General features: G+C 51.1%; 1 protein-coding gene across 3 annotated transcripts; it reads left to right on the forward strand.

Moving 5' to 3' along the window:
* The first annotated feature begins 1,831 nt into the window (after positions 1-1,831).
* On the forward strand, positions 1,832-11,736 carry FBXL6 (F-box and leucine rich repeat protein 6). 3 transcript variants are annotated; one of them, XM_081918819.1, is made up of 10 exons: positions 1,832-1,884; positions 4,230-4,813; positions 5,099-5,254; positions 5,442-5,505; positions 6,100-6,231; positions 6,392-6,499; positions 8,361-8,474; positions 8,696-8,927; positions 9,990-10,239; positions 11,259-11,736. In XM_081918819.1, the coding sequence occupies exons 2-10, from the start codon at positions 4,254-4,256 to the stop codon at positions 11,425-11,427; spliced, it is 1,785 nt and encodes a 594-aa protein (XP_081774945.1). In that variant the 5' UTR covers positions 1,832-1,884; positions 4,230-4,253; the 3' UTR covers positions 11,428-11,736. The 3 variants fall into 3 exon arrangements, with proteins under 3 accessions (XP_081774945.1, XP_081774944.1, XP_081774946.1); XM_081918818.1 differs by lacking the exon at positions 1,832-1,884 and adding an exon at positions 2,549-2,695; XM_081918820.1 differs by lacking the exons at positions 1,832-1,884; positions 11,259-11,736 and adding an exon at positions 2,549-2,695 and having other exon boundaries at positions 9,977-10,159.
* Positions 11,737-12,443: the final 707 nt, after the last annotated feature.

The raw sequence follows: 12,443 nt of genomic DNA on the forward strand, positions 1-12,443 counted from the left end.
ATCCTCAGCACCTAAATCAGGACATCCCTGCTCCCATCGGTCTTTCTCTAAACCAGGCAGTTGCAAGCTCCCCAGTAGCACAACAGCAGCAGCAGCAGACTTTGCTCCTCATCCCTTAAGTTACTCATTGCCCTTTACAACTCCAAGTCAGAACTTTATCAAGAGCTTCCAAACAGGAAAGGGAGTAAGTCTGCCGCAGCAAAAACAAAGAATATTTCTACACTTTGAAGTCTAAGAGGCACAACACAAGGGATGAAAGAAAAGGGCCTTCCATGATTTAGCACCTGGGCAAAGAATAGGAAGCAGATGGTTAGGAGTAAGCAGACAGGTCCCACAATGGAGGGAAGTGAGAAGCTGAGCCTCTAGTCTAGAGGTTCTGTGCTTTTGAACGTATATGTAACTTATCTGGAGCCAGGAGCCAGCAGCAGAGTGACCTAGGCTGTAGATAACAACAAATTATTCAGGATGGCAAAAGGCCAAGTGGCCTTCAGAGAGCTCCAAAAGCCCCTCTCCAAAGTGGCTGAATGGGCATTAAAAGGGCAACCCCCCCAACCCCTTCGGGTACACAGTCCTGGGGTCTGAACAGGCGGTGACTGACCAGGAAAGAGATCACTGGTGGGTAACTCAATGAAAATGTCAAATTAATATGCAATAACTCAGGGTGAGGGAGAAGGAAAATTCTGTGCTCAGCGTTATCAGGAAAGGTACAGAAAACATGACGGTCAGAATCTTGGCTTTACACAAATCTACGGTGCGACCACACAGGGAATAATGTGTTCAGTTCTGGTCACATCTCCAAAAATGAATTGTAGATGCAGAAAAGGGCAGCCAGTGTGACCAAGGGCAAAGAACATCTTCCCTACTAGGAAAGATTAAAGTGCTTGGCGTGAGTGCCTCATGTTAGTTTAGAAAAGGAAAAAAAGGTTAAGGAAAGCCATGATTGCTTACAAAATTATGCACAGTGTAAAGAAGGCGGACAGGGACAGGTTCCCCCCCCCCTCTCTCATAACTTTAGAATTCAGGCCAGCAAAATGAATTTCAGAGCAGACCAAATCCAGAATTAAGTTCTGGAACTCGGTGCCCTGAGAAGAGGCAATGGCTACCGGCTTAGGCAGCTTTGAAAGGGGATTAGACAAATTCACGGAGGGTGGCAGAACTATTGCCGGCCATAAGCCGCTCTGTCTAAAGAGAACCTCCATGTTCGGAGGAACTGTACCACTGAATATCTATGACTGGGCTGTCAGGTGGGGGAAACAAACAGCCATCATCATTAATAACAATGACCTTTCTACCCTGCCTGTCATGCCTGGGGCCTTCTTCCCAGGAGCCGGTCCCTGGGGGGCAAAGGGCGCTGCGCGGGCAGACTTGGCCTCCCTCCCGAAGGGACTTTCCAGGGCGCCTGTCCCGGCCCGACCCCGCGGGCTTCCTCCCGCTCCGGAGGGCAGGAGCCGAGCAAGGAGACGGGAAGCCCTTTCGGAGGGCCGCCCAGGTTCCCCTTCGCCGGGTGACCTCGAGGGGTCCCGGCCTGTGGAAAGCGAGGCCTCTCCTCGCCGCCCCCCGGCTGCTGCCCCAAGGGGTCTCCTCAGAGGAGAGGCGCCCGAGGGAAGGTGGGTCTCGGGTTGCGGGGAGGGAGACCCCGGGGAGCGGCTGAGGGGGCGGGGGGGGGCAGGCCGCGTCTGCCCGGGAAGGCCCCCCTCCCCCGTCCCCGCTCCCGGGCGACTCACGTGCTGCCGGCGGCGGCGAGCGGGACGCAGCCTGGCCACGAGGAGGAGGGCCTGCAGGCCCCGCCCCGCCCGCCGGAAGCCCCGCCCCTTCCTCCCGGAGCCCCGCCCCTCCCAGACCCCGCCCCGGCTGAGGGGACGCGGCGGAAGCCCCGCAGGCCAGGTAAGCGCGCGGCGGGCCTCCGCTCGGCATCCCCCGTCCCGGCGTCCCCCGCGCCGACGCGCTCCTGCCCACAATGCCCCGCGCCCCCCAAGCTCCTCCGCGCGCGCCTGGCCCGGCAGCGCAGCCGCCTTCCCACAATGCCCCGCGGCGCCTGGGTCGCTCCCCTCCATCGCCCCTCGCGGCTCTTTCCCAGCATCCCCTGCGCGCCTCTCGGCCCGGGCCGCCTTCCCACAATGCCCCGCGGCGCCCTGGACCAAGGAGCAAGGGAGCAGCTCCTCCTTCCCAGAATCCTCCGGGCTGCCCTGGCTCCATCACTGGGGGGGAAACAAAATCTGCCCTTCTGCCCTATTGGTAGGAGAAGAGAACAGAGGCCAAGCAGAGAATATTGAGAAGCAAAGCAGCTGGTAAGCCTGATCTTTATTGAACTGTTTCAACAGGGGGCTCCCCTAACAAGCGGGATAAGGAGGAGGCACCCAGAACAAAGGTGTGCCCACCCTTACATAGACATTTTAAATTCCCTGCCCTGGAGCTCAAGACCACCCCCAGATACATCATACCCACATCACAGAAAAGGCGGTCTACAACAGAAATTTGAGTGTTGTTGTTTTTCCTGTCTGCCAGGTTATCTGATAATGCCTTATCTGATTGCCTTTTCTGGTAGTCTGGCCATTCCATTGAGATGGTGATTTCCCAATTCCTGAGACAATGGGAAGGTTCCCTCACCCCCTCCCTCCTTGCAGAGAAAACATTTGGTCAGTTTTGGGAGTCAAAATGGTTTCAGGAAGGTCTCCCTGTGCTGCTCCAGACATTGGTACATTTATGAATATATATATATATATATATATATATGCTTTCGTAGATTTTCACGGGTACAGGAATGCAGGTTTTGGTGTCCTCGGGTGTCTTCCCGTGTAAAAGTTGGGGTGTCTAGGCGACGTTTCGACGAGGTCTCACTCGTCATCTTCAGGCTGGTGTTTCGGCTTCGCTCTGTTCCAGTAACAAGAAGCCGAAAGCACCAGCCTGAAGATGACGAGTGAGACCTCGTCGAAACGTCGCCTAGACACCCCAACTTTTACACGGGAAGACACCCGAGGACACCAAAACCTGCATATATATATATATGTGTGTGTGTGTGTGTGTGTGTGTGTGTGTGGACACACACACACACATATATGACCTTCAAATTCTTATAACAGGGCCCAACTCCCCAGCACCTGGCTCCCTTGGCGGCTGCGATTTCCCCAGCCAAAGCAAGAAGAAGAAGAGTTTGGATTTGATATCCCGCTTTATCACTACCCGAAGGAGTCTCAAAGCGGCTAACATTCTCCTTTCCCTTCCTCCCCCACAACAAACACTCTGTGAGGTGAGTGGGGCTGAGAGACTTCAGGGAAGGGTGACTGGCCCAAGGTCACCCAGCAGCTGCAGGTGGAGGAGCGGAGACGCGAACCCGGGTCACCAGATTACGAGTCCACCGCTCTTAACCACTACTGAGCGTTGATGGCAGGAGTGAAGGGACGAGGCTTGGGTGAGGCAGCGTCTGGGCACCGGGGGAAGAAGAAGAGCTACTCTTTCATGCCCTATAGGCATTTATTATCATTATCATCATCATCATTATTATATTTATTTATACCCCTCCCATCTGGCTGGGTTTCCCCAGCCACTCCATTGGCATTTGGCAGGAAAGGGGTCTCTGGAAGGCTGCTTCAGCCCGCTTGTGGCATGGCAGCAGGAAGCCTGTATTTTTCATTGGTTCAGGTGTGACCATAATAAAGAAGGGGGTGGCTTCCTGCTCTAGGCAAGGTCGGTCAGAGTCAGACCTTAGACTTCCTTGAATGTGGAGAAGATTCTAGTTGCAAATAGGAGCTGTGAGGTGGAAGCCCCAGCTCAGCTGAGCCATAAGGTCATAATGTGGCCTTAAGCAAGTGCCATGGACACGTGTGTTTGTGCGCGCACACACAGCGTGGGAATAATGAGACAGGCCTGCTTTATGACTTACTGAAATAGTACATTTCAAGGACTTGGATAACTTGGGGGAAAGAACTGTACAGTGGTACCTCTGGATACGAACGGGATCCGTTCCGGAGCCCCGTTCGCATCCTGAAGTAAACAGAAGACGCATCTGCGCGGGTCGCGTTTCGCCGCTTCTGCGCATGCGCGTGATGTCATTTTGAGCGTCTGCGCATGCGTGAACGGCGAAAGCTGGAAGTAAAGCGCTCAACGAGCACAACCCGAAAATACTTAACTTGAAGTTACTTCAACTCGAGGTATGACTGTATAACCACCAGGGGTATATAAATTCTGTTATCCCTTCTTGCCACAATGGTTGTTCTTTCACGTTTCCCCAGGAAGAATTCACTGGACCCCCCCTTATGATCATAAATGAGACGGCCAGCATGGATGAGAAGCCTGGAGGGAGTGAGCTGTCTCCAGGGATGCCCCCCTCCTCTCTGCGACGGGTTCCCCGCAAGAGGGGGGCAGAAGTGAGTGGGAAGGCGGGGCTTGGCGGCCAGGCCCCAGCAAAGAAGACGAAGAAGAAGGCGGCTCGCAAAGCCCCTCGGAGAGTTGCCCCCCATTACCTTGTGCACGAGACGGACAATGACATGCTGCTGATAGTTTCCAACGTGGAGGAGGCACGACAGCGGCCGCTCCGGAAAGTGCCCAAGAAGAAAGGGAAGCAGAAGCAGCAGCAGCAGAAGAAGAAGGGATTGAAGAAGCAGGCGCTTCCACACGGGAGGAAACGCGTAAAAGGAGAGACTTTGGCAAACCGGCATGTGGCTGCTGAGGATCAAGGAGAAGAAAGCAAAGCGCTCCCCCTCGGCACCCAGCCAGCAACTGGAAGTTCCTGGGGCGAGTCCCTCCCAGTGGAGATCCTGGTCCAGATATTCCACCATGTTGTGGCATCGGAAGGCTCAGTGCCGTTCCTCTGTAGGTAAATGGAGCGCTGTGGCCGCAGCCAAGGGGCAGGAAAGCATCTTGCCTGAGGAGAAGCAAGAGATCCCACAGAGCAGCCTTTGTCAACCTGGTCCTGGCTTCGTGGTTTGGACTATGCTGTGCTGGGACTGATGGGAGTTGTAGTCCGAAACATCTGGCGGGCACCAGCTTGGCAAAGGCAGCCATAGAGCATGCATTATTTTTCCAGGTACTCACAGTGAGTCGCTGTCATGCCCAGTGGCCCTGTGAGACGTGACAGTCTAATGACTGGTTTTATCTCTAGGGTGGCTCGTGTGTGTCGTCTCTGGTATGGAGCGGCTTCCAACCCTGCGCTTTGGCAGAAGGTGACTATTGGCCACTGCTGGGTTGCCCCGGGCCAAAAACATTCTGTTCTGGAGAAGAAAGTCCTAGACACAATGGGGTGGCTGGTTGCCAACCGGTGAGTATTTGCTTTTCTTTGTGGGGGATACAGTCTTGGAATGTGAGGAGCATAAGTCACCTGCTAGATTTCAACGCCTTTTCTTTGGCAGTGACTCTGTGGCTTCCCTATCCGTCTCCCTGCTCCTCTGGAGCCTATATGTATCAGGTCCAGAACGCGGAATCATTTATGCACTTTTTCCCTGCAGGTTTTCTCACCTCCGAGACTTTGCTCTTTGCCACTGGAAAAGCCATGTGCCTTTTGTCCTGAAGGTGGGTGAGGCTACTGCAATCTCATTCCTTTGTAAAGGGACCCCTGACCATTAGGTACAGTTGTGGCCGACTCTGGGGTTGCGGCGCTCATCTCGCTTTATTGGCCGAGGGAGCTGGCATACAGCTTCCGGGTCATGTGGCCAGATTGACTAAGCCGCTTCTGACGAACCAGAGCAGCGCACGGAAACGCCGTTTACCTTCCCGCCGGAGCGGTACCTATTTATCTACTTGCACTTTGACGTGCTTTCAAACTGCTAGGTGGGCAGGAGCAGGGACGAAGCAACGGGAGCTCACCCCATCATGGGGATTCGAACCGCCAACCTTTTGATCGGCAAGTCCTAGGCTCTGTGGTTTAACCCACAGCGCCACCTGCATCCTTTTTACTGGCATGCAAAAACCCAAATTTTGCAAAACAAGACAACTGCTGCCGTTTTGTTTAATTATTGTGATATAGTGCTGTGTTCTTCCGTAATGTATAGAGCACATTGATGCCAGAGGCAAGGTTAATGTGTTCTTAATAGGTAGAACACCTTGACACCTGAGGCAAGGTATCTTCTGTCAACTAATCTCCCTTTCCTGTCCTGGACTATTTAGGCAATTGGCAAATCCTGCCCTCTCCTTGCATCTCTCAAGCTGTCCCATTGCCGTGGCGTGACCACTGAGTCTCTGTGCGCACTGGCTGGATCCTGCCTGCAACTGGAAAGCCTGAACTTGCAGAATTCTCAGGTGAATGGTGGCTGTGCTCAGCAACTCCCAAGGCGAGGGCAGAGTTCCTGGATCCCAATGGCTTGAACCTGGATCCCACTGCCTTCTCTTGTAGATGTTCAGCTGCAGATTGGTTGCAAGATTGAGCTCCATAACCGATGTCTCTCTTCTGCGTTTCCAGGTTGACCCTTCGGCCGTGGTCAGCTTTCTGGAAGCTGCTGGCTCTCGGATCCGCCATTTATGGTTAACGTACAGCAGTCGGCTGAATGCCATTTTTTCTGTGCTTCTGGTAAACTTAGCTGAAACCCCATGCAGGGGTTGGCTTGTCACAGAATAACTGTTGTAAACAATGTTGAATCTCTGGCTGGGGAGCAATCCTCCCTGAGGGGGCAGCTCACAATTGATAGAGTTGGAGTGGGTGCCTAGTGCATTTAGTTCAGCGCCCTGGGACTCAGTGCAGGACATGCAGAACTGAAACCCCTCCAGCAGATGTAATCCTTAGGCTGTGCTTGAAAACCTTTCCATTTTTTGGAAAGAAAGTGCTTTGCAGTCTCTCATTCAGTTGGCCTCATAGTAGCACTTTTGTTCCTAAGGCTAGGGTTGGAGAGAGAGTGTGGTCCAAGGGGTAGAGCCTTGGATGTAGATCTGGAAGAACCAAGGTAACAGAATTGCTTATCCAATGGACTCTCTGGGTCATGTTGCATTTGTCATGTGCCTCTCTTCCAGGGTGGCCAACTCCATAGAGTTGTAAAGACAGATGAGAGGGCACAATGTGCGCAAAAACTTTGCCCATTAGGAGTATTGTATAAAAATGTAATGATTTTATTGATGTGTAGTTGGAGTACTGCAGCTCACATCCCAAAAAGGAAGTCTCTTAAGGACTACACTCTGGAGGTTTTGTGATGCATAGTTTTTCAGATTGTTCAGCTTGAGGATGTGAAAAAGATCCTCGGAAACTTTGAGGCAAACCACCTGAATGCTTGACTCTTGTCCACCCTAGCAGCTTAAAGCATTTAGTTTATCCAAGCCCCCCTCCCATGAACTTGTCAATGGAAATACTGGGTGTAAATGTATTTATTCTTAAACCAGGAATGTGGGGGGCGGGGGGGAGAGGCTGCATCTCCCATCAAGCGTAACCATTGGCCACGTGGCTGAAGCCAATAGGATTTGGAGGTCCAACATCTGTTGACCAACATTCTTTTTGAGCTGCATTGGCTCACAGTCAGTTTCTGGCCCCAATTCAAAATGCCGTTTTCTACTTCTAATCATGTACAACCTCCGGAATGAATTAAGTTCGTTACTAGAGGTACCACTGTATTAAGAACAGCTTTGGCTCAGGGTGCTGAAGGAACACTTCCTGGCATATGGCAATAATAATAATAATAATAATAATAATAATAATAATAATAATAATAATAATAATTTATTATTTATACCCCGCCCATCTGGCTGGGTTTTCCCAGCCACTCTGGGCGGCTTCCAACAAAACACTAAAACACAATAACCTATTAAACATTAGAAACTTCCCTAAACAGGGCTGCCTTCAGATGTCTTCTAAAAGTTTGGTAGTTATTTTTCTCTTTGACATCCGGTGGGAGGGTGTTCCACAGGGCGGGCGCCACTACCGAGAAGGCCCTCTGCCTGGTTCCCTGTAACTTGGCTTCTCGCAGGGAGGGAACCGCCAGAAGGCCCTCGGCTCTGGACCTCTGTATCCGGGTAGAACGATGGGGGTGGAGACGCTCCTTCAGGTATACTGGGCTGAGGCCGTTTAGGGCTTTAAAGGTCAACACCAACACTTTGAAATGTGCTTGGAAATGTACTGGGAGCCAGTGTAGGTCTTTCAAGTCCGGTGTTATATGGTCTCGGCGGCCGCTCCCAGTCTCCAGTCTAGCTGCCGCATTCTGGATTAGTTGTAGTTTCCGGGTCACCTTCAAAGGTAGCCCCACATAGAGCGCATTGCAGTAGTCCAAGCGAGACTGATCACCAGCTGAGATCTTTAGAGAAAGCTTGACTTCGTACCCCACTGTTGTCTGAGGCTAGGCTGGTGGGCGTGCAGGATCAGACCTCCTCATGGAATCTAGGTTTTAACTGGTGCTGCTGGACCCCAGTGCCATTTTCGGTTGTCATTGATATCTGACTTTGCTTTCCAGAATGGCAGTTGCCCAGAACTGCAGCTTCTAGAGGTGAACACAGAGATAGAGCAAAGTACTCAGCACTTCCAGCTTCCGATTGAACAGCTTCAAGTAGCTTGTCCACAGCTGCAGGTGTGTGTGGATTAACTGGGGTTGTGGGGCTGCCTTTTCTTATTCTGAGATGTGTAACAGGGAGACCTTGGAGCACCCCACAGTCGCCTAACCTTGATTTCCATGTGTTCAGGTCGGAAATCACAAGATTTGGGTTTGGTGTCTCCTTGCCCTGTGGCTGATGAGTCATTCAGAGCTCAGGGCTGCCCTCCTCACCCTCCTGTTCTGCTTGTTCCTTCCAGGTCTTGCGCGTGCTCAACCTCATCTGCTACCCAAAGCCTATTCCCCGCTCGGCTCCCACTTCCCCCGGCTTCCCGCAGCTGCAGGAGCTGTGCCTGGCCACAACCTCTTTCTCCTTCGTCGACGACAGCATGCTGAAACGGATCCTGTGCACTTCGAGCCGACTCCGTGTGCTCGACCTGCGCGGCTGCTTCCGTGTCACCCCCAAGGGGTTGGAGCTGCTGCCCTGTCCAGGTGGGTGTGGAAGGATCTGTCGCCTCTGTGTTTTCTAGGCCACTTTCTGGGCAGCCTAATCATCATCATTATCATCATCCCATCACTCATGCTTACCTTAGATGGCAAATCTGCTTGTTTAAAGCAAGACCTGGCTCAGTCATTTATAACCTGCGTGTTGGGACTCCTCCTTTTAGGAGCTCCCTTATGCTGAGTTGAATCATTACCTAATACAGTGGTACCTCAGGTTAAGTACTTAATTCGTTCCGGAGGTCCATTCTTAACCTGAAACTGTTCTTAACCTGAAGCACCACTTTAGCTAATAGGGCCTCCTGCTGCCGCTGCGCCACCGGAACATGATTTCTGTTCTCATCCTGAAGCAAAGTTCTTAACCTGAAGCACTATTTCTGGGTTAGCGGAGTCTGTAACCTGAAGTGTATGTAACCTGAAGCGTATGTAACCTGGGGTACCACTGTACTGCTGGGCTGCTGCCTGAGGGAATAAGGTCTCCTCTTCAATATGGGTGCCATGCTTGTGGAGGAAGCTGAGCCTTTCCCCTTCTGCGTACATTATCTCTGTGCAGCCTTTCTTTCAGGCATTTATTCCCCCAAAAGACAAAAGAACTCAGCGAGGGGAAAGGGGAATTTGAATGCAAAACCAAGTGAAGTAAATTGTCTGTGTGGAGCACACAGCTCTGCTTTTGTCGTGTGTAGTTTTAGAGTTCTCAGGCACATGAAGTTGAGACTACACAGATCTTGGGTGTAGGGAGGTCCTCTTGGCCACCTCATAAGGGGCCCTTAGCAGAGTTGTCCGGCCTGCAGTTTATGGCAAGAGGATGGTACATGGGATTTTTAGAAGTTATCTAAAACAGGACTGCCCCAGTCAAAAGCAGTGGTGATAGCGATGATATTTGTTTCAGTGAAACATGGTTTTATCACTGGATAATGAGTTTGGCCTTCCAACCCTGTTTGGTGTAAGATACATCCACGTGGCGGTTGTATCATGTGATTTTATTATTTAATCATTGTACGTTTCCTTGCTGTCACTACGCTTATCCCTCCTGACACCAGATGTCTTCCGCAGACCTAGAGCAACTCTACCTGGGCCTGTACTGTAGTGCCAGCCACCTGCACCTGCCCCTCCAAGGCAGCCCCCTCATCACCTGGAAGTGGAACCACAGCTTGAGAGAGCTGGATCTGACCGGGCAGAGCTTCAGCGAAAGTGATCTGGAGCAAGCAATGGCTGCCTTCACTCAGGGAGACAGCGCCAGAGGGGAGCCAGTCCTGCGCTCCCTCAACCTCACGGGAACCAAGGCTGCCCTCCATACAGTCAGGTGAGCCGCGGGGGTTTCCCTGAGATCATCTTTCCCCCTCCTCCAACTAGGTCCCAACCCAGCTCTCTTCAGCTCTTGAGGAAAACAATGTGGGGGCCACTTATATACTACTTGGGTGCTACTGTACCTTCTTTAGAGGAAAGGTGAGAATCTTTGGAGAGAACCACTTCTGGCCTGTGTCTTGCTACTGTTGAATATATCTATATAATCATTTAATATCCATGACCCTTCAAAGTAAAAACAAGCAAACAATTTCACTATGGCTTAAAACATACATCTTAATAATTTATTTTAAGAAAATAAAACAGCAATAGTCAAAAACAGTTTCATCACTATCTGGATCTTTGGGGAAATGAAAACACCCTCCGTCTGGTGCTGAAAGGCAGCTGTGTAGATGACGGCCAGCAGTACAAAAGCAGAGGCGGTGGATTTCTTCTGGTTTGTGTAGCATTATGGTTAGACCAAAAAGTAGCAAGTGCCACTCACAACATGACCTCTGCTGAATGTTGCTCCCTGCGGTGGCTTCGGTTTGCCCGGCAGGCAAGTCTGCCTTGGGAATGCCCAGACCCCCCACAATCCATTGGCTTGAGCTCCAGGCCCGGAATGCTGCGCCCTGCAGAATTCACTTGTTGGTAGGCCTGGCCTGAATAATGGCTGCTTTTCAGGCCAGCTTTCCCACCCACAAGCCCCCCGTCCACGATGGGACGGAAGCCACGTTCCTGAGTAGTTGGGAGGAACTTTGCACTGTTTTCACATTTATGGAATCTCTTGTTTTCAACCCATCTGAGACATTTTGGAAGGCATGTGCGTCTTCCTCCAAGCTTTGGGTTGATCAGAGTTGTGGCCTTCAGGGGAAAAGCACAGGCATGTCAGCCCTTTGGAACCCTATTGGTGTTTCTTCCTGTTACTGACTGTCATATTACGAGTGGCCTTGTGATAATCTAGTGTTTTGCCAATTCCCCACACCAGAAAGGTTGAGAAGGAGCTTAACACTGATCTCCTTTCCTTCTCCCCATAAGCACCCTGATTGCCAGCTGCCCTGCTCTCAGCTACCTCAACCTGTCATCCTGCCGCCATTTGCCACGGGGCATGAAGAAGGTGTACCGGGGTTATGGTGAAATCCAGCAGTGTTTGCAGCAGCTCCTGACCAGCTCGGAAGAGCCAGCTACACCAGGAGATGCCTCATAGCAGCTGCCTCTCCAGGAATACCATAACAGGAGAATCAGTTCTGTCTCTCCTTGCCTCAGCAAGCCAAGTTCCTGTCCTTTTCAGCACCTACACCTTTCCCAGAGGGGTCTTACACCTTTCTCAAGGCAGCAGAGGTGCAGGATCTGTTCCTTGCAAGGAGAAAAAAGACTGTGATGTTCTCGCTGCACTACTGGGAGGGGAAACATTCTACTTGCTGTGTCCCCACCTTTTTTGTAACTTATTTCTGTTGTCTTTTCTATTGTTTGTAGCTCCAAACTCTACCAGAATAAAAGAGTTTTTTAAAATTTGCACAGTGGGTGTGACTCTGTGTTCTCTCTGGGCCTGGGTTGTAGAAAGCTGGTTGCTCAAACAGGAGTTATCCAGCAACTTCCGGATGTTTTCTTATCCTTGCACCTGGACCCCCTAAAAATCTAGACTTTGTCCAATCTAGACTAGGAGGATAAGGGGGAGCTGCTATTCGTAACATCTGGGGGAAGTTGCTGCCATTGAACGTTGACTTGTTTTTCCTACCCATGTCAGGGATGTCATTTAGAAGATCCTTTAGCGAGATTTTAGTGTCATTGGCCCAGTCCTGTGGAACTCTCTCCTACTAGAGATTCAGTTAGTGTCTTCTGTGCCAACTTTCATATGCCTGCTGAAAGCTTTCCTGTTCTGTGCAGGGAATTAAGAATTCATCATTCCACAATAGTCAATGGATGTCTGTTTTTATCTTCTTAACGTGGCTTTTATTGTACTGGTTTATGTTTTACTGCTCTAAAGCGCTTTGATACGTATTTTTATGGCACAGTGGTATACAACTGTTTTCAATAAATAAATGAATGACATTCCACTTTAACTCTAGCAAGCTTCCCATTCAGCTTGGTGAGATGTGGTCTTATGTTCAGCTCTTGGGGAGGAGAAAGTGAAGAGGGAGGCACGGTGTGTGTCACTCCTTGAATTAAGCACGTTCCTCCATGATTCTGCAGAGGGTGGCAGCTGTGGTCTTGTCTGCAGTG

Source organism: Podarcis melisellensis (genome assembly GCF_964234715.1).
Source record: "Podarcis melisellensis genome assembly, chromosome: 7".
NCBI lineage: Eukaryota > Metazoa > Chordata > Lepidosauria > Squamata > Lacertidae > Podarcis > Podarcis melisellensis.

What these genes read in the sequence shown, in the direction of transcription:
- FBXL6 (XM_081918818.1), top strand. Translation starts at nt 2,564, where the DNA reads ATGGTGATTTCCCAATTCCTGAGACAATGGGAAGGTTCCCTCACCCCC. An exon ending in TGAACTTGCAGAATTCTCAG is followed by an intron (nt 6,232 to 6,391) that starts GTGAATGGTGGC and finishes CTGCGTTTCCAG; the next exon opens with GTTGACCCTTCGGCCGTGGT. An exon ending in GCTGCCCTCCATACAGTCAG is followed by an intron (nt 10,240 to 11,258) that starts GTGAGCCGCGGG and finishes TCTCCCCATAAG; the next exon opens with CACCCTGATTGCCAGCTGCC.